General features: G+C 31.5%; 1 protein-coding gene across 3 annotated transcripts in view; it reads right to left on the minus strand.

The window, feature by feature from the left end:
• LOC124543176 (homeobox protein caupolican) overlaps nt 1–23,144 on the minus strand; it is a 62,829-nt gene that overhangs the window by 13,000 nt on the left and 26,685 nt on the right. For all 3 annotated transcript variants that reach the window (XM_047121255.1, XM_047121254.1, XM_047121252.1), the window contains exon 3: nt 21,379–21,488. In XM_047121255.1, the coding sequence (XP_046977211.1) occupies nt 21,379–21,488 (110 nt within the window). The remainder of the gene's footprint in view (nt 1–21,378; nt 21,489–23,144) is intronic.

Consider the following 23,144-nt stretch of genomic DNA (forward strand, 5'->3'; position numbering starts at 1 on the left):
TAGAGACGTTTACGATTCGATTGAAATCGTTTCATTATTTATATACAGTGAACATATTCAAGAATATTCCAATTAAGGATGGATGATATTTATATATTTTGGATGATTGTTTATTGATTTGTTTTTTTTTTTTTTTATTAAAGAGAAGGACTGGAGATGTCTTAGTATTTGAAGACGTGAAACGTTATCAAACATTGTTTGCAACGATACCGAGTTAGAATTGTGTCACTATATTTAATAATTTGATTTTAATAATATGATGTTCCATTTTAGTGACAAAAATGTGTACTTACAAATATAGAGACTATAAAGTTTTGTATAGAGCATTTCATCATCGATAATTGATTGATTGTCTAAACAAAAGATCGGGTATTTTTGAAAGGTTTTATGTTTTATTAAAATTACAATGACTAAAATACCCGTAACAGTAGTTAATAAAGTAAAATAGATAGAAGCTTATTTTTAATCTGTGCTAAGAAGATTTCGCATAAGTTTTTAGCACATAATTATTTAGCGTTAAATTTGGACTATTGACGCTATTAATATATAAATAATGTAAGCATACATAATGTATATCGCTTCCACATTACAAGACTTTGTGTTATGCAAATGTAATGTAACAAAAAAATCAATGATTTTTTTTCTTTTTAGTGTATAATCTTAGATCAACTAAAACGAAGATGATCACGCCTCTTATTCGCCAATTATGCCTCAAGTGATTGGACTACAAGTAGCTAGAATAAAAGATAATAAATAACAAAATAACAACAATACAAAATCATAAATTCTATTACATAAATATTGAAATTTTTTTTTTAGTTTCGAGGTTTTAGAAGCAGTTTTATTTCGAATGACGTAGAACGAATTTCTAGTAGTAAATTGGAACGTCATATTTTAGTAGTTCTCGATTTAGCGTGATTTTATGTTTAAATTTTTAACTAATTTAGTTCGTCTGGCTTATTTTAATCACGATTTTTACAGTAGGGATTATTAAAAATATTCCAAATTTAAAATTTTATTAATATCTACTGTAATTTTGAAAGTATTTTAATTTGAATAATAACTATTTATTATTAAATTGTATGATTTATTTTTATCGCTAATAACGATAATTATGCTTATGTTAGTATAAGAAATTGTCGTCTAAATTTTTAAGATTACATGTTTTATTAAGACTTGTATTTACAAGATATGTAAGTAATTGCACTTTACAATATGTATATATATTTTTGTATAATGTTATTAAAAGTTGCTAAAAATATATCTTTAAAGCAATTCAAATAATTATTTGGACTGATTTACAATATGTGTTATAGTGATTTTTTATTCCATTAAATTATATTTTTAGGAAGTATATGTGAATTGACGTGGTCTTAAAAAAATGGCCGAAGGAGGTTTGTTTTAATTTACTTAATTTTAACGCCATAAGACCTCCTTTGTCCATTTTCACTTAACTATATGGTTTACTAAAGTTAGGATAAATATATATTATATTGTAAATACTGTATAATATATCTTTATCAATATTGTATATTGTAAATACTTAAATGTTCGATTATATTTTTTTTATTTTAAAATAAATCAATTGTAAATTTTGCTTGTAAGCATTGAGCGTTATCATTTGTAATTTCAAGACCTCACAAGACGTCATATTATAATGATAAAAGACATATTTCTGTTCGCATTAATATCAGACAACATTGTTTCCAACAATAGACTACGTAGCTAAGTTTAGTTCAAAGTTTCTCAACTATAAACTGTATATAACGTGGAATCAATAACGTTGATACATTGAAAAATGTATTTCGTACCTATAAGCGCCATTTCTTAACTTACACTATCAGCCGCTTAAAGTGCTGTACAAAGTTATTTGCAGCGGATAAAGCCAGCAACTACACTCGCCTATTCTTAGGACAAGACTTTATAGATTGACAATAAATCCTATAATCATAAACTTTTCTGCTTATAATATAATAATTAAATAATATAAATTTGTTTATCGAAATCACAATGGAAATTATCAGTGTTTCATTACTATATTGTCCGTGTATTATACAAAAACTTTTTGGAATAAATTTTTCTATTAAAAATAACCGCATTGAAGTTTAATAGATAGGGACAGACGACGGTAAGTTACTTTGTTTAAACTATGTAATGATAAATATATTTCTTAAAGCAAAATAGAGGTAACTTCAAACTCAAATTCTAACTCAAATTCCTTTATTCAATATAGAAACATTACACTTACTTATTGATTGTCAAATAAACACTACCACCGGTTCGGAAAAAGAAACACCCTGACCTGAGAAGAACCGGCGAAAGAAACTCAGCGGGTCTTTTTTTTGTCAAATTAATAAGATACATAGTAGTATATGATTAGAAATAGCCAGGAGGCGATCGTCATCATCAGTAGGTACACATGTTTTTTTTTTTTTTTAATTTTTATATAGAGAATATTTGATGGAATGAAACCCAATAAGTGAAGTGAGTGGTGTTGTCGAGTTTGAAATGCGTGTTCCGTCTAAGATCTCGTCAGTCTTACGACGTTCCGGCGCCAAGATTCGCCGATAGTTCCTGGACCTCACAAGTCGTTCAATATGGAACGTATAAACTAGTGAAAATTAAGTGTCGCGATCACGGTTCATTTGTTATCATGGGTCACGTCTTATTTTATTGCTGACATATTATTAATATCGAAGAATTTTATGAAGCTCGAACGCATTGTTACACAATTCGATTTATATTCTCGATGATAGCATTGACCAACCGATTCTTTGTAATTGTGATACTGAACAGTTTATGTTGCAACTATTTATAGTATAGTGACTTTGTGACAACAGTACAACACTAAGAAAAATCGTCGTAAGTAGAATGAGGTTTTAACTAATATTTACGTGGCTAATATAGTTAGATACTAATACCAAGTCTCTGCTTATATTGAACGCATTACTTTGTAAATTAACAAAACATTATTTGTTCTTACAATTTTAAATACCTTGTAATATATATTTTTGAATTATAATTTAACGCAGTATGCGTTGCGCAGTCTTGTTCGGAATTTTCTTTTTATATATCAAGTATCGAAATAATGTGTCCATTATAATTAGATTTCGTTACAAACAAATTTCTGACGCTCATTCTCAACTTAGGTCATGTTACAAGAAATTGGATTATATACTTAAACAACAGGGTCGAAGCTAAGTACGTTTTCACTAATCGAATAGAGGCCAAGCGTGATGCGAACATGTCTTTTTGTGTTGTTTTAGCAGAAAAATGTAAGCTGTTATGTGACACTACGACCACGAATATTTTACTATATACACGAACGTTTATAACGTAATTCTGCCACGTGAGCATTCCATCAACCCGCCTTCGTGTGTTCTAAACCCTCTCCTGAATAGAAGAGGAGGTCTTAGCCCAGCAGTGGGAAATTTACAGGCTGTTATTTTACTTACTTTACTATACACGAACGAACACAATATGAAATTTGGCAGACACTATACTTATTTTATTAATGAGAATGTAACTGTACATCTGTCACTATGTTGTGTAAACACTGAATCGAATTTGATGAAATTTCTGCCTTATAAACAACACCTGAAAGCAAGCGAAGCCGCGGCACTAGTTTCAAATGTATATTTTAGTATCAAATCAATAAATAATTGATTAATGTTTGATTGAATGATTTTAACGTAACTATTATTTGGATTGTAATTCGAATGTTAAAATACATTTAAGACTTCTCACAAACATTAACACAGTTATAATTAGGGTATTTTAGTGTTATATTTGAAGCTAATTAGTTACGTATTCGTCATAAATTTTATTGCTTTGCTAAATAAATTAAGGATGAATAACTGAGTGCCTTGGGGTATATATAGTTAGGTTTTTTTTTCTTATGAAAAATTTGTGTGCGTTCGTTTTGGGATAGTAAGTAGTAAATACTAATTGTACAATTATAATAAAACTCTAGAGTTGCCATGTTTAAATAGTGATATTTAATACTGTTCTTATTTTGAATTTATGTTGTAATTTAAAAAAAAGCACTTTTAAAATTTAATACTCGGTTAGCCTACAAATAAAAAATAAAAAGAAACAGTTCCATTTTCAAACTGCAACGACTTTAAAATAAATAGTCAATTTATCCAACATAATTTGACACTAATACCGTAATACATATTAACAGTTATTTCGCGTTTAAGCTGATAACAATTTCAGCATGCGCCATAACTATCTTCATTTATGTAAATAGCTTTATAGTGATCAGGCGCGACCACTAATTTGTCATTTGCCAGCTACCTAGGTGTAATACATGAGTTGACTGACCAATCTACACGATGAACGGTTATTAGGCTGTGGTCACCCCAAATTGCAGATGTTTGGTATGTGTACTAAGACTACTAGATAGCATGTTACTATTGACTACAGATACGAGCACTGAGGTAAGTTATATGCTTTTAAACGTATGGGATCCTTTACAAAAACGTAACCCCACTTAACTTTTTCTTTGGGAAATTGGAGCTTATTCCACGACGCTGGCTAAATACGCGTTGATGGATATTCATCCAAGTTTGTAATTCACGATGAGATGAATTGTAAATACAAATTTAGAGTGTCAAAAATTCATTCGAAATGAAATAATACTTAAATACAACTGTTATGGATTTGAATCAACTGCGGGTCTGTTGATTAAAAACAAATTATCAAACACACCCTTTTAAACACAGAACGACTCGTGTGTTATAATTGTAAATTGAAATATCCCTTTGAGTATTTCATAAAATCAATGACGAAATATAGTCCTTCCATACAGGCATATTTCATAGTTTAGATTATCTAATAAAATGTCAGATATCAATCGTATTTAAGTAAGACAATTTCAAATAAAATCTCATCCTATTATAATAAGTTTATAATGATTTATTTTTAGTTATATTTCAAGATGTTATTTAATTTTGAAATAATAAGTGATCAGCTCCTCGTCAAAATAAATCTATCTATTAAAAATAAGGCCACTCTCTGGCGCATTTAATCGCGTTAAGTCTTTAAGCGCTGGGGCTTAAAAATCGGTTGAATGAAATAAGATCATTCTATTATGTACCCTGTTATCTTCTCTATTAGGGGACGATCCGACAAGTGCATACAAGCGTTGATTTTTGATCCTTATCTTTAATTGAATCCCGAATAAAAGCCTCACCGATTCAAAGTCGTCGGAGGTTTTATTAAAAAGGTAACCCAGAAATTGAATTACGTATGTAACAGATCATGTCCGAGCCGCCTCGTGGCCGCCTCGTGGCCGCCGCTGACCGATAGGAAAGAGGAAAGAGGAAGCCACCAATGCGGCTAGAATGAAATTAGCCCGTCGGTCAATTACTTCGAACCGAGTGCCGCTTACTAATGGCACGCGCGGCGCTGCCTGCATACGCCGTACTCATTGTCATGCAACGCCGCGTACTCTTTATTGTTCCATAGATTGGTAATACACGGGTGGACTGGCACTTTGTGCTGTAAATCGTTGTCCGTACACGTATCCTCGATTAACTGTGTGCTGTATCGGAGGAGCGTGTCGGTACACGCCGCTAGCACCGGTGACATCATGTCCGCGAGCGACACGGAACGTGAGCCTCCGTTTCGACTTTATAGGCGCGCGCTCCGACGTTCCAGGTGACGCATCATCCAGTACGAGCCTTACTGTATCGCCATGTTGTCTTCGAAGAAATCTCGCCATTCATTTGCATTAAACCGAGTTTCACGCTGTCTGTTTATTCTGTCGCTAGTATTCTTGTTTGAAATTAATTTAATCTGATCGTAACTTCATTTACTTTATATTTCGAAATACACGTAGTCCAATCATTGACAACCATTGCAGTTAGCATCTCTAAACCTATTTCGCGTACCATTCTATTTTTGAATCCCTAATTATAATAATTACTATTTCAATGTGACATAATACAATTAAATAAATTATATACAAATTTATTCTAGTAAATATATTTAAGTTTTTAATGGCGTCTGACAGACTATGCCACGTGGTATCTTTTATTTTAGGTTATAATTGTTCTCACTTCAAACACACTTTACTACATGGGACTTACATTTTACTTAATTAATGCAAATCAAAAAGCATTTTATTTAAAAGTGCTTTTGTTGTTATATTTATTTATTTGCCAATTTGATATCTTTTTGACCATCATAGGTAAGAAAGAGATAGCAATATTATGATAGTATTTAATACGTTCAGCTTAGAGATTGTATACAATGAAATTAAATGCAATTTATATTACGTTTATTCGAAGAAGCAAACGTTGCTGATTGGTTAATTAATAATAACTGGAAAACTGTTACAATATTATGAATGATGATTTGTCGGAACTAAAGTAAGTATACATATCAATAGAATATGTAGAATAGATTAGCAGAACCAACGATATACTCAAGATAATGATTGCATTCGTTTACATGAAAATATTATGTTTTACATTTATTTAATCTAATTCCTAAGTCACTCTTAACTCATTTCAAAAGCACGTTTATCGACGCTGGATTATTTCAGAGTATTCATCAGATCCTTTATCAGAATCTGCTAGGGTGCTTTTCGAATTCTATCTAATAGCTATAAATAATGTTTAAGCAAAAGAAATCAGGGTCAACTGAAGTTCCAAAATTATATGAAAAAGTAAAGATGATTAATTTCGCCTGTATTTTACAAGCAAGCCAGTTAACTAACGCGGTGGTCACAATACAATACTATAGTTAATGACAGTTGTCATACAAAACAATCGAACACACTTCTTAGTATTCTACGTCACTGCTATGTCGCCCTGTCGTTGCTTGAATCTATTATAAAAATATATACATTTTTATTAACATTATAATCTCTTGGTAATATTTAATAGAGGATAATGGCCTACATCGCTGTTGATTTTCAATTGTTAAACTGGAAATCTATTAAAATTTTCTTCATTAACATTACACAGTTTAAAACAAAGTCGCTGTCTGGCCTTATGTATGCTTGAAATTAAAATGCGCAATGGATTTTGATGCGGTATTTGTAATAGATAGAGTGATTCGGGGAAAAGTTTTCTGTATATAACACATGGACAATAAAGCAAAGAGATAAGCAAAATCTGCAGTATATTTATTTGCAGCTTTGCACACGTACGAAGCCCGGCGGGTCGCTAGTTTTATATAAAGGTATTGACTATTAAAAAATATGTAACATCTTTATTTATATTACTTTTGATTTGTGTCGATTTGTTAAATATATATAAAATTAATAAAAAGTTACAATACTATTGAAGGGTAATGTTATAAAAATAATAATCATAAAAACAGGATCAAAATCCTCGTTCCATTAGCACGTTTTGTTAAAAAAAAAAAAAATTGTTTCTTCATTATTTTAACTTGATTATTATTAAACAGACCGCTTCAGTTCGCTTGTAAAAACTCGATCGCTAAAAGAATATAACTGACCACAAAGACTTTGTATAAAACTTTCCGTAAACACGATTTAATATTTCACGCCGACTTGCTAAATTCATTAAGATTCAATCTCGTAATAAACAAGCCTTTAATTACGATTTGTGCAAACAAAAACAGTCTTATTGGGAAGTTATAAACATTAAGGGAATACAATTGCAATTTCTTCCTGTCTTAAATAAACTTTAGTATGAGTAATCGTTACTTTGTGATCACAATATCGAATCGTTGGGGGCCAAATAGACTGATACGTGCTTTGAATCCACAGAGCTTCTGTTGACAGCGCTAGCCGTTTTACTTGACGGGAAATTCGCTCTTGTTCTTAACACTTTAAGCATCATTTTGTTATGCAGATATTCGTTGTATATAACCAGTCGATTCTCGTTTCTTTTACCGACGGACCTATCTAGATTAGTTCGAGGCAATTTTCATCCTATGTGCTATAATAATAAGGAATAAATTTACGTGGTTATGACATGCGAGCGGTTCGTCAAATTTCTTCTAAGTCGGGTGGTGTTGAATTTTCCGCTTATAATTATGCCGGCAGAGCGGAAGTGGTGGTACGCGTTGGTACACCGGTCACGGCGCGGTTGACGACCAACGGGTAACGGGTTCGTGTCCGAGTATGGACTTCGGCGCGACTGTACCAAGGGACCATTACTAAAACGACAGTATTAATGATATATTCAGTTGAAAATTATTTGATTTGCCGCAACAATTACAAATTTAAATTATTCGCATTGCCTTTTCGTGTGTTCGGGGCATTAAGAATTACAAGCACGAAGAGTGTGTCCGTATTTTCGAAATAATCTCGAAAGAATTGAATCGACCTCTATTTAAATGCACAATAGGCCTCGTAAACAGTCAAGTGTCGTTATGTCTTAGTGAGTTTCTCAGGGAGCCTTTCTAAGATCGTAATTCTATCAGATTTAAACTAAACATTATTCAAATTGTTTTAAAAAATTTTCATAACAAATGTATAAGTTATTGTAGTTATACACTATATATGGAATAACGATACGCCTATTTCCAACCATGGGTCATTTAAAGGCTGTTCTTTTTTATATATCAATTTAAATTTTATACAGATAGCTAATGAAAATATATGTTAACTACATTATCTTTCAATGTGGCTGTGTTCTTGATCTCAAGTAGATTAAACGGCTATAATACTAATAATAATCAAACTAAGAATTCTAGCTAAGACAATTTTTTCTAGGATTGAATATTAAGGAAATTTTTAGTATTAAGATATCAAAAAGTCTATTAAAATTAAAAACCTATACGAAACACGACGCCGTGTTAAATCAAATCCAAGTGATCCTTGTACTTAATCAACCTTTGATCCCCAACAACCACGGAATATCCTAACCCGTCATACGAACAATGGAAATATAAATCTTACACCTTTAAACATAGAGACTATAATTAAACAACGTCACATTATATTACATGAAGTTATTTTATTACCGTATACAGCTACTACGTTATTTGAAATAATGTCTATTGCGAATGTCTTGTACATTATCACGAAACAGATAAATGAGATACCTTCCACAGGAGGATGGCTATGTCGAATATTCAAGCTTTTCAGCGTTCCTCAGAATTCCTAGACAATCTTTGTCCGTAATCGCTTTTAAAATATCATTGGAACTGGTTCCGTACAAAGCGGGGAAGCGAATGCTTTCCCATTGCGTTATTGTAACGCGAAATAATTGAACCATTAGTTTAGAAGTCGTATTATATTTGTTTCACTTTTGTTTACATCATATATTATACATTTTAGTTTTTCTATCTATATACACATACAACATATTCTATCTATCATAATTTCTGCTACAAGGCAATTTGTGTTTTGACAGATAGTGTAACTATACGTATACACTTATAGAATATATAGGCTTCACAATACACAATATTATTATCTATATAAAATGAATTACTATTTATAAGTTCCATAATAATTAAATAATATGAAACGAATCCTTTGTAAAGTAATTAATTGATTTTTGAATGTCACCTGGTAGACTTTGGCCGGGGGGAAGTTGGGAACTGTGAATAACTAAACCTACTGCCAGTGTGAGTAGAGCTACTTGACAGATAAGTCACATAACTTTGTAAAGACTCGGTCTGGGTATAGAACCCAAGTTATTGGACCTCCTGAATTATAAGTCAGCCATAACAGCAACGACTCAGCCTCATTTACATAAACAGACCTTAGACAAGTCTAATAGTGTCTTGAGACATCTTCATTCAATCTCTTGAAAATTCAAATATTCATAACCGAATTTGAACTCACGACCTGCAGTGTGAATCTATCTAATCACCAGCTTATATAAGTATGCCAAGTAATACATAACATTTAGGTATTATTCTCAAGATGCCAATATGCATGATCTTTTGTCAAAATTTGTCTAGATACTTGGTAGGATTCAGTTGTAGGCAGCAATACCTGGCATTGCCGTTCTGTTTTGAAGGCATTACCCTCTTTACCACAGGGCCTAGGGCCTCCTTTCTGAGAGGGCCGGTCTGCCAACCCAATATATAAAAAATATTTCTATAAACTCTCAATAGGTTTTAATAATATTATATTTTTTTTTGTACAATTGGATGGTTGATTTGAAACTAAGTATAAAAATAAAAGATTACCAATTGAAAAGTTTTGTATCTTGAAGTGGATTTAGATTAAATTGTAATTATAATACAAAAGAGAATAACTCCGAGACTCTTTAATCTTATTTTAATTGAGAATGTAAACGAAGTTTTTGTTGATTTTCCGCCATTCGGTCCGTTCAAATTTTTAATAACGAGACCAAAGGCACCGACACGGTGCGTCCGAATAAACTCTGTAAATTATTATTAGCCTTCGTAACGTCGGGACGACGCGACGTTAACGATATGTCGGATCGAGAAAAAATACGCAATTATACTTTATATAAATAATACCGCTATCATTAGGGGTATGTTTCGACAATTTATATCTGTACTTCTGAAATTATAAATATTTTAAGATAATAAGACTTATATACTTCACTTGGTGGTAGGGCTTTGTGCAAGCCCGCAAACAACAGTTCTCAGTATTGTTGTGTTCCGGTTTGTAGGGTATGTGAGCCAGTGTAACTACAGGCACAAGGGACATAATATCTTAGTTCCCAAGGTAAGTGGCGCATTGACGATATAAGGAATAGTTAATATTTCTTACAGCGTCATTGTCAATGGGGTATGGTGACCACTTACTATCAGGTGGAACATATGCTCGTGCGCCAACCTATTCCATAAAAAAATACTATTCGGCTGTGACTTCGCTTGTGTTTAAGAGGTTCTTTGAAATTCATGAGTACTTCATATCGCATTCCATTAAATTTGGTTAAGTGGTTTGATCGTGAAACAGCAACAGTCAGACAGACCGAGTTCTTTGCATTAATAGTATTGGTATAAATATAATAGAGAATTTTATGTTTTCAGTAAATAAATATAGGGTGTTTCAAAGACCACACTTGTATGCACATAAATAATAACACAGTACATAATTAGCGCCATGTCATGGTATATTAAATAGGAATTAACTAAGTTTACTGATAACGATTTCGCATTGAACACTTTATTATTGCTTTTAAGTAAACATTAACGTCTTACACTATTTTTTGTTAGAAAAACTAGGAAAAACATGATTTACGTATAATCTATAAAACAAATCGGTAATTAAGTAAAGTTATTTCTTTCGCGACGGAAACTGAAAATTTGATCTTCACGGGTAAGATTTTCGGTTGAATTGTATACGAATTAGGAGCGAACAACTGCTTAATATAAACAAATCGACCCTATATCTTAAATCCTATGCTCCATAGTCCATGTGTAGCGACAATTTGCATTTAAGAATACTGGAATAAGCACTACTACATTTAACTTCAAAAAAAGAAGGGATTGTTCGTGTTTATACATAAATCTATTTTATGTTTTAATTACTGTAACTATTTAAATTAAGATAGAGTTACTAAAAACTGTTTTGAGTGCTCCCATGAAAAGAAATTGCGAACTATAAATATGAAATTTTGTCAAATAAATTTAAATATTATTTCGGTGAAATAAGTGAAGTAATTTAATTGAAACGTACATCACTAGTGGATTTGGTCGAGTTGTTAAGTGAGATTGAGCTAAGTTAACGAGCTCAAACCGAGCTCAACCCGAGTAAGGGTCAGCGTTTTCTCTGAATGATTGACCGGTTAGTGCTGAGGGACGGGACGCTGTGAATTATTCTCAGTGAGGCTGTCACTCTTCGTTACCTCCGACCTCTTGCTAATTGTAGCTCTGAAGCTCTATAGCTATCGGTGCTAGCTGTATTCATTAGATTAAATCACATATTGATTCAATTATTAACTAATTATAATAGATATGTGTTATGAATTGATTCAAACTATTTTATTTAACGTTATAAGCTAATAATTAAAGAACTTATGGTCGTGAGGAAATGTGTGACATTAGCCTTAAATAGTAAAATAGTTAAATTTTGATTTCTAAAATATATTAGTCAACTAATGTCAAAAGATGTATGTATGTAAGAATTTAGATACTTAATATAACAAAGTAATTAAAAAAAGCAGTTAAAGTGAGTACAGAACACATAAGGACATAATACACAAGGTAATAAATGTATATCTAAATAACATAAATCCTTCTTAAGTTATATTTAGAAATTTCGAATATACATAAACATCAACATTATTAAAATATATTATTGATTTACCACGATATTCAAATATACCAATATCATGAATAAAGCTTAGGTCATTAATCATTCGAAGTGATGTTATTTAAAAAGTCGTCGAAAGCTCGACTGAATATTACCTGTTAGAGTTCAACCGTTACGGTCGGTTGTTAGTAAAAAATATATATATAATTACAACAACTTTTGTGTTTATTCAATAATAGTGATTGTCGACGAATGATTAAAGTTAGAGATAGTGTCAGATATCGCCAGCCATCTTGCCACACCTGCCTTTATTCTGAACGCCTATTACACCGTTATTAGTGAAGCCACCCTGCGTTTTATAACATATTAATTGGTTATTTAATAGCCCTTATTTAGCCGTCTCCGACGGTCTGACAGTGTGATTTATTCGTTGTGGTGATTTAACGAACATCAAAAGCATAATTTCAATTACATTGTTGCGTTTGCGCACTCACTCGTACACTATGATATCTATGGAGCAGATGACTTGGAGATTGGCCACTGTAATTGAAATCAGTGTAGCAATAATAATATATTATTACATTTATAGCATAAAATTTTGAATAAGTGATTTCAAACGATTTTATCGTATAAAATACAATTAGATATGTAAGCACGATCCAAGGAGTATTTATGTGAAGACGACATACAATTGCACCGAATTATTCTCATAGGTGCGGTAATAAAAAAAGTATAATTACACACATTTATTTTAATCGTAGTTGAAGTTAAGAATTTATTGGCGGTGATAGTTTACTCGACGTTAATCATTAAATGGAATTTAGACCGGAATGTCGTTTTTTAATTAATAATAAAAAGGTTTTACTGTTTTTTTTTTAGCTGTAACTAAGAATTAAATTTTTATGATACTATAATAGTACCTACTGTACATGTAACATTGTTTTTTTTTTTTTTTTATAATGTTATTGACATCTATTATGTTAAAGACTAACTCGGCTATGTATTAGGCCAGAATTAAATTAGTGATTTAATATATACATGAATGTATTAATGGTATTAATGTTTAACAATGACATTAGGAAATATATGAGAATCTTAAACACAAATTAAAAATTAAAGAAAAGGAATTTTTGAAATTCGAACACATCCTATAACTTTCCTAATAAACGCGTTGATCGTAATTTTTCATACCAGGATGACTGCCGGAAGACCATTTATAGATAGATACATAAACTAGTAATATAATGCGAGTAAAATTACGAGAAACAACTAGCTAATAACATTATTATTCACAGCTATATGGTGAGCCCGACTTTGTACGTGAGCCTTGTATATGGGCGACTTCCTTCGCCGGCCACTTTTATGTTATGTTTCGTTACAACTTCCAGAAGTCGTATCGATGTGAATCATGCTTTATTTTATTTATATTCTTAATGTACGAGTACACCAACCGCGATGGCCCCGTGGAAAGGACATGTCAATATTAATAAAAAGACGTTATTAAAAATATTTTCCACGTTTAACAGTATTAAAAATCGAATTAAATAAAGTGAATAAATTGATTTTCGAATAATTATAATGGATGTAGCTTTGGTTTCTAATACACAAAGTATCTGGATCAAAATTAAACAAGTGAATAGATCCTACTCGCAATAGATACCCATAAAATGATGACGAAGGTTTTGGCATAACAATAGGTCTCCGGCTGGGAATACTGCTGTGCTTTAAGCACAGATATCCATATGGAAAGGTAGATAGACTCAGTAATAATATTACAAAAAAGGCGCTTGCCACCAGCGACGTTCTTGCTCCTATTGAGCTCTCTGGAATTAGTCATAATAAAGTCATAATGACTCTGACCCTGGTTCTCTGGAAACAGAGATAACTCCTATACTTGGGAATGAGGACAGGTTTTGGGATATCATGTCTCATGTTAGGGAATCAATGGCAAGTGTTGCCAGAGACTAATGCTGGAGAGAACCATTGGCGCAAATATTTGTCCAATTGTATATTAAAAATGTATGCTATTTCAGTTGAAATACTAACACTAGGCGTTATTTTTTAATATAAAAGTTAATCCGAAAAATAGCATTAGTCAGTATTGTTGTGTTCCATTTTGAAGGGAGAAACTAACAGGCACAAAGGGACATAACACCTTCTCAAGGTTGGGGGTGCATTGGCGATGTCAGCAATGGGTAATATTACCTACATTGTATATGGGCGATGGTGACCACTTAGCCTCAGGTAGTCCATTTGCCTAAAATACTGATAAATAAAGTTATTTATTAGGATATAATTTAAATATATTTAATTCTAAAATTGTTACAACGTTTTATTTTTCATTCATATTATAACGTTTGTTATATCGCATGTATTTAGAAACTGTCAAATAGATTTTTTGTAAATTGTTTGATAGACCGCTTATAGACAAAGTACCTTCATGTCCATATTCCGGACCCCAACCAAGGGTTATGTACGCTGCGCCTTACCACTCGTCATATAAACGTATTAGCGATCATCGACGCGCAACAAACGTGCTCCCTGACTTTACATAACTTAATACTTCGACCTTATGGAGTTGAGCATTAGCTAAATGTCAACAAATACAAGCTGAATGAAATGCCCCCGTGTCACTAATTAATAAGACCGCCTCTACACGCTCTGTTTTCGTAATATGACATTGTTTAAACTAAACCTTGAAATAGAAAAAAAAGCGTTATGTATGCGGTGATGTAAAAAGGCAAAATACTTTTTTGTCTTTCGTTAATAAATATCACATTTAACAAACATTTGTCGACTTAATTAAAAAAAAACGAACATGTTTTGTTGACCTTTCTTACATAAATGCGTTAGTTTTAAAATATAAGTCGAAGAAGTAAACAATAGGATGATGATCAACTAACTATCGACCATGGGAATTTATATGATGTTAATGGTTTTCCTATCGTGATCAATGTTGTAGCCGACGTCTGTTTGTAATTAACAGAGCAAAAACTGCATGTACAGTGACAATCGAATTATTGAGTCAAATATATTTCTGTATCGAAAATTATTTGTTTTTATAAATTTATGATAACTTTTTCAAAGAATCTGTGTTTTATGCAACAGGTAAGCAGTTGCGTAAATGGGTGTACTAGTGGTAAGTGGTTACTATTCTCAAAGACATCCCAAACCGGAAAAGGCAGTAATCTAAAGTAAATCTAAGTAAGATGCGATCTGTGGTCTCAACGCAGATTAGCAAGTCCTACCACCAAGTATAGTGTGTGTTGTGTATATGTACCAGTTATTGTGACGGCGATCGATTAAACGGTACGTAAGTTGTTATGCAACAGCGTTCAAAAGACGACTTACAAAACAGTTGATAGGATAAAAACCTTTTTCATAAAATATATATACGATTGATGATTTATTTTTACATATAAGATATCTTTTTCAAATGGAATTATTATCACAGTTGGATGAAATAACTGTAATCTGAAAGTGAGTTCTAGGATGCGTTGCTTTCATTTCTCACTGTTGTGTTCATGAAGTTCGACATAAAGTTTTTGTTTATATATGGAACTGGACACAGGCTGATTTTTATTCCGAACAAAAAAAAAGTCGAACCATTTCCACGCGAATATAACGCTTGAAATATTTTGTATCGTCGTGACGATGCATCTGAGTCTGATTTAAGTTAAATCTGAGTGGCTTGTGAGATTATTAATAGTCAAGGAAACTTATGTAAGTTATTTTGATTTTATGCAATAGTCAGAGCGGATTAACAAACTTAACTTACGGCTTCAAATCTTTGACCAACGACCGATCTGCTATCGAAACATTCAAACTATATTTCAACTATAGCTTCGAATCAGTCTATTTAAATTTTCAGTTCAGTTATATTTACAAAATAAAATTTTAATATTAATGCATTTCGATCAGATTCATGTCGAGTCTGAATATTTATAACAAGCGCGAATTGTACGCACGTTGAATAAACACACATATAAAGCGTCATAAGAGAAACTTTTTTTTTTTAATTTACTTTTGTTTATTTTATTGAGTAATATTTTTTACAGCCAGTTATAAAATATTCGAGCACCACTGTACTACGTAGCGTTAATGAAGAGAACAGATAAAGCTAGAAAAACGTGTTAACCGTTTGTTCGTTTGTAATATTTCATGGTTTTATGTGTTGCCATATGTAGAATTGAAATTAAAATTCTTTTGCTATACATTTCAACGGTAACACCAAATAAGTAATATTGTTACAAACGCTATCCATTTCAGAAGTAAAAATACTTTGCACCTGAAGTTGACTTTATTATTTACTAATGTATAAATTTTGAAAAGTAATAACTGCGTAGATTTTTATTTGTATTACTAACATTGCTCTTTTACTTCTAATGCAGATGTAACTCTGTACTGTTAAAACGTCGATGTATAATCACTGAGATTTTAATATTACTCGTTAACACTGCATAACTGGTAGGATTTAATGTTAATTTTAAAGTAATTCGTTTCATGATGTAATGGATCTGATTCCGGTACACAGATTGAAAGCATGACGTATTGAATTAGTATTGATTCCCGTTATTCCCTAAAACAGGCCTTAATCCTATAAACGAAAAGGCAAATGTAGGCGAGTTGAACAAACGTGATAATCATTGGCTTATCTAGCTTTCAGTTGAACTAAATATATACGAAATCGCAAAACTAATGTAAAAACATTTATTGTTTATGTCAACGTTAATTAAAAAGAAAACTATTTTTTTTTTCATGAGATACGTCAAAAGTTTTTCCTTTGACGGTCATTAAAAAAAAAAACAAGTGACATAAAATCGTTGACAAATATATTTCGTGTGTGATAAGTTACGTACAAAATAATTACATTACTCATTAAATATCACATTGGCGAATAAATAAAATAGCTTCGGGTAATTATTCTTGTATTGATAAAATAATCCTTGTATGCATATGTTTTATCCATTTTTATTATCGGAATCAAGATAAGTTTTTATTAATATTTTTTATGTTAGTTTATGTATGTCAGTATTTTATTGTTTGTAATATAGTGCCATTAGTTGTATCGTTTCCTGATACTTGTATTTTATTAATACCTTTACATGTATTTATCAGTAGTAACATTACGAACTCTTGCTTTTAATTTTAAACTAAGTTTGCTTTGATTTTTGTATCCATGCTACCCTTTGATATTTGTGATGCTAACAGACACCAGACAAATCAAATATTATCTAACTTATATAAAATAAGAAGTTATGGTACCTTCATTGTCAACAAAGTTCTGACTGTAGTATAAATTAAATTGCTTATAAACCTGCATTATAATAGGCTGATAGACTCAGTATATGGATTTGGAATTTGGTTGTATTACCAAATTGATCAAATATTTCATTCAAATTTTTTTTTGAGAATTGACGGTTATAAACTCCTATGAACGAATATTACTAAAAATAAAAAGTTTTTGCTGTGTATATATAAACTATGTATTTCATGTATGAAATAATTATTAATGTCTCTATATCGTAATTCTGACGTAAAGAACATATAAAACCTTTTTTTTAAATTTAATTTGTAGTTCAACAGAAATACACATCGATTATCATTAGTATGTAGATTGTTCGTTCTATATAAATAGGTAATTATTGTTATTATTGTCGTATCAAAAGCGGCTACTTATAAGCAGTTCGATATTATCATCACTGATCGTTAACGTTAATTATGGATAAAACGATCGCCGTCATAATATAGTGATTTGCGATAGATCTAAACGAGGTATCCTGAGTCGATCTACACTATTTAAAGTGCTTCCACACTCGCCTTTATTTATATAATAATAATAATGCACATTTTCTTTCTGATGAGATTGTCTGATGATTCTAGGAGGTCACTGAAATAAATGGTTTGTTCATTTCGATCCTCGATTTATATAAATGAATGATGACTGATGACTCCTGATATCAAAACACTTTACGGACATTTCGTTTTATGTTTTGCGAGTTTATAAATAAAGCTACTTTGTTTAAACTCTGTGTTCTGTGATTTGCAATGAACAGTTTATCTATCTATGTTTTCGATTTTTAATCCGAGAATTTTAGACTATGTATGTTCCTTTTTTGAAAATATATTTTAACAATTAAGAAATAACGGACTTTCCATTCACATCAGGCACATAACTAAGTGTTCAGTAAATGTACTTTATTTCACTGCAGTATGTATGACATGACATGTATATGAAATTTACCAGCATTATGCAAAGACGTTTCGATATTCTCTGTGGCTTTACCATCGAAGCTAGTAAATTTAATAATTTAAAAAACAGTTGACATCGTTCAACTCGATCAATCATTCGTTCGTTTTGCAATAAATATGACACAATAGTTGTCAATCAGAAGCGTTACAATGCGAATACATATCGAATACTCGTTTTGACAAGAAAATTTATTAAAACGATGTATCTTTTATTGGTGTATATTTATAATAATTAATTGTTAAACATTATCTTTCTAATTTGGATGATGTTGTTGTGTGGTTACTTTGAATTCAGATTATAGATTATCTTGGAAAACACCTGCGTAGAACTTGAGTCTGCTCTATTGGACGTCATCTTACAGCGTGCTAGGGTACCGTCAGAAAAAAAAATCGAATTGAAAAACACCTTTTTTTGAACGGTTAATCGGTATTAAAAAGTACGAGGCGAAATTGTAGGCCACGCAGGTGAACATCTGATACGGTTGGTATATTGTATGTTTCATCCTTATTTCCGTATCAGATATAACTCGACCATGTTACGATGGTGTTGTGGGCAGACTGCTTTATGTGCATGCGCAAGCACAAGCAAACTCTATCATTACTTCCTAATTATGACAGCAAATCGGACTCGACCGGAAACATTTCAGATGCAATATTGGCTAAGAATTTATAGACGATAAACTCAGTACCTTTTTAATGTCTTAAGCCGTGGTTAAATCTAGAGTCTGCGGCTTTATGACTTATATATACTAATGAGGCAGATTATACTTAATAATGGCTCAGTATTGCTCGGTTGAATAAACTTTGATTGGACACTTATGAAAAATACGAGATATTTAATAAGTATTTATTTTTATTTCCTTTGCATTACATTTGTTAAGTTTGTTTATAATTAAACATTTATATGTTTCTCTCGACATTATTATTAATTCGTAATTAATTGCAGATGTAATAAATTAGTGTTCCAAAGTACATCTGTTTTGAAATTTAAGCGATACCTTTAAATTATTTATCGTCGAATCATTTTCTTTAACGTGGTACATGTGACAGCATCGTTTCGTTTTAAATTTTGTAAAGCATTAAAAAAATGCTTGATATGTGTATATTTTTTATTTAAGAGTTAGACAGTGTTTGAGGTCTTAAAGCGTTGTTGTTATAAAAAGACATATCGCTATCTTTACAAATTGAAGACAGACAATCTCATATGATGGGTCTTTCGTATAATAAATGAAATCTGACTGACTGTGAAAACTATACATGATTTGATAAGTTGAGTGCAATGAACAAAATCATGTATTATCTTATTTGATTCTTCATTTTAAGCATCATTTTAACAAACACAGATCAGAGGGAAAATGTCAATTAAAAAAAGTGATTTTCTTTCAATACATCAACTAAAACCATTTCAGTTTAAAAGGAAAATAATTCAAATTATAATATAAATGTTAATATTCGCAATCGAAGTTGCATTTTTTTTTGTACGACGCTAACGTTGGGCCCTAACGCCGACAAACAACTAGGCGTCGGTAATCGCTACACAACTCATATCAAATAAACTCATGTTCAGTATCCTTTCCAATATGCCGCTATCAGTTTACATAAGAACGATGTTTCTTGTATGTGTCTTTAAGTTTGTGTTCGGTCGCGTTTGTACTGATAAAGACTTGAATTTACCAATTATAGTAGCGGTTACCTTCTATTAGCCGAATATAATGTAACGGCTGTGATGTAGAGCGAACAATGCATTTTGAACATTTGTAATTTTATTTTGTTATCTGTATTTTTACTAGCTCTGTTTGTATCTATTATTTCATACGAAGAAGAAAATGACCAAGATTATCACGTAGTCTATAATATTTTCGGCTAATATAACAAAAAAATATATATTTGAAATTTTATGTCCAATCAAATAATTCTAGTGGCTTTTATTATAGAATACAGGAACTTAATATCAAAATATACTAAATATAAAATATTATTAGATAATATTGAAATGGGACTCGAAACGGAATCTGCACGAAAACATAATATTTCGAAACATTTCGATGTTTTCATAGTAATGGCCTTGTTTACGTTTTGTACGAATTGTAATATAATATGTGTTTGAAAGCTTACCCACAGACAGATATTTGTAATATACAATAATAGTATTCATGACAATCTAGGTCAGGGGAAATCAAATCTGTGTACAGTAGATCGTGTTTAAGCCTAAGTATTACCCTATTTAAAACTTTAATAAAACTGTATGTAAAGATATAACTTTAAAGATTTTATCGATATTTGAGTAAAATGATAGCTACGACTTTGTCTTATTAACTTAAAATCAAATTATTTTTCACTATTTAATACGGAAGCATAAACAAGTCAAAATAAAAACTACCCATACTTGACAAATGTGGTGCATATCTTTGGAAACTATTTGACATGGTCACTAGAGAGACCCAATCTTAAATATGCTATCTTAAATATTGTGGTAAAGAATATATATTATTGGTAGTTAATAGTTTCATCTGATTTCAATATATCGTTTCCTTTTCTTTCGTTTGTTCAAGCAAACACTCAATGTTTTTTATCATTTGAAATTATTGAATATTCAACCTATTGTCATTTAGGTCATTAAAAGTTGAGGGCCTAACTTCTAAGATTTTTCTTCATTGAAAAATTTCTAGTTCTTGATCTATCTAACTTTGATCATATTTCAACCACAGCATCAGAGACTATCAATCCTAGTTATCAATAACTTTTCGAAAAGTATCTATCAATAACTATTAACGAATGTGTTTCGAAACTTATTTTCTAAGAGAGAAAATTATACGAATGATGGAAACGGATCACTTCTAGTTTTAGACGTTGATTAACTTGATCTTAAATAAGCAACTGCTGATGTAAATAGTCGTCTAGAGCTTATCTATGGTGTTGAATGATGTGCGATGATCAATAAACTTCTAAAGACTTACCCATTAAATGGATATCCAGCGAAGGCTGCATCGTAGGGATGATAGACTGTAGGGTAGGGCCAGCTCGCAGCACTAGCTGCGAGATTCTCTTTCAGCTCGATTCCTGCCGCCTGATTGGAAAAGTAATGTATTTTATTAGTTGCACAAATTAGTTTTTACTATCTTTAGTAAATGATACATATATTTACATTTCGCTTTTTAATTAATTGATAATATTTTGAGCATTGACTTTTTTACATTTGTCACTTTTTTTTGTTTAAATTTCAGATAATCTTAATTTTGCTTTAAAGCCTCTTTGTTGTATCTAAGATTTCGGATCATTTAAATATTTTTATGGTTCATTATTTGAATTATAGTCTTTATGCTTCATGTAAATAGAGTTAAATATACGATAAAATTTGGCCGTTTTCGTCTGCGGTAGATCTTAAATCTTTATCTACCTAGAACTTGTCGAACGACGTTCCGGTATCACATTCACGGTAGCTTTAACTAAATCTATTATTGAAGCGAGTTTTATTGATTTCTTGATGGATCGATGCGATGGTTCGTCTCAACTATTATTATTATTTAATGGGTTGATTGGAGTCTGTACATCAATCATCTCTGACAAATTTTAATAGAGATTCTTGGACGGATTCTTTGTATTATTAAGCTTCGTTTGTTTAATATTAGGGTTAATATATTGTATGCATTTGATATGGTATATTTTATAAGTCTTACTTTTGACAATATGAGTTAAATTATACGAAGAGGGAAATCGACTTTGGCATTGAAGTTATTGTAGATTGTTTTAATTCTTAGCAAAATGCTCTTCTAAATGGATATTTTACAATGACATGTTAGGCATTGGAATACTAATAAAAACCTATCCAAGGATTATAAGAATTTATTCTCTGTTCCTCACATCATTGAAAGTCAGTAAATCTCAATACAAACTAAGACAATATTTTTTACATCAGACAAAACGCATTTGTGTCGAATATAAACATTGATATTATACTTTCGTACAAGCTAACAACGCTATAATTATTCAACGATCGAACATCGAACAACGAAAAGCGGAATGATCTTTAATATTTCATTAAAAAATTTCGAAAGCAGACATTTATAATGATGAATTTCATGTACGTCCCGAGTTATTAATAGGATATACGTTTTAAAATCGCGTAAAAAGCAAAGAAACGGCCCGTCGAGATGCGCGGGTCCAAAAAATTTATAGCGATGCATTAAAAATAACCCGGGAGCTCGTCTTAATGCGGTCAGCCAGGATAAATCTATCAAAAGATTTTGTTGTCCAACAACTTCATTGGTGGCCGAATCGAAAATCCGATAATAAATTTTACTCAAGTACGACAGCGTAATCCAGTCGCGCTGTCGCCCTTTGTTGCTCCGACCTCTCCGATATAATTCCGTTTTCTGTTACTTCAAATAATAATCGAGCTAAGCCGACTCGGATCTGCATTTGCTCGGATTTATTGGTTTCATACCGCGGCGCCGATTTATGTGCGCTCGGCGGAATCGGCAGCGTGCGACATCGGTGCGACCGCGCCGAGCCGTGACTTCAGCTCCAATCCTATGATATATTCAAGTCATTGTACACGTAATGCATTCGCGCATTATCGGCTAAAATATATAATATGTTGCAAATACATTTGTACAAGTAACGTGACTAATGAATAATCAAGAATGTTCTGTGAGGCGTGCGGATTGAAAAAAAACTCGGTCATAATCTTTATTGGTAGCAACACTATAAGTTTAATGGATCC

Source organism: Vanessa cardui, chromosome Z, assembly GCF_905220365.1.
Source record: "Vanessa cardui chromosome Z, ilVanCard2.1, whole genome shotgun sequence".
In the NCBI taxonomy this organism is placed as follows: domain Eukaryota; kingdom Metazoa; phylum Arthropoda; class Insecta; order Lepidoptera; family Nymphalidae; genus Vanessa; species Vanessa cardui.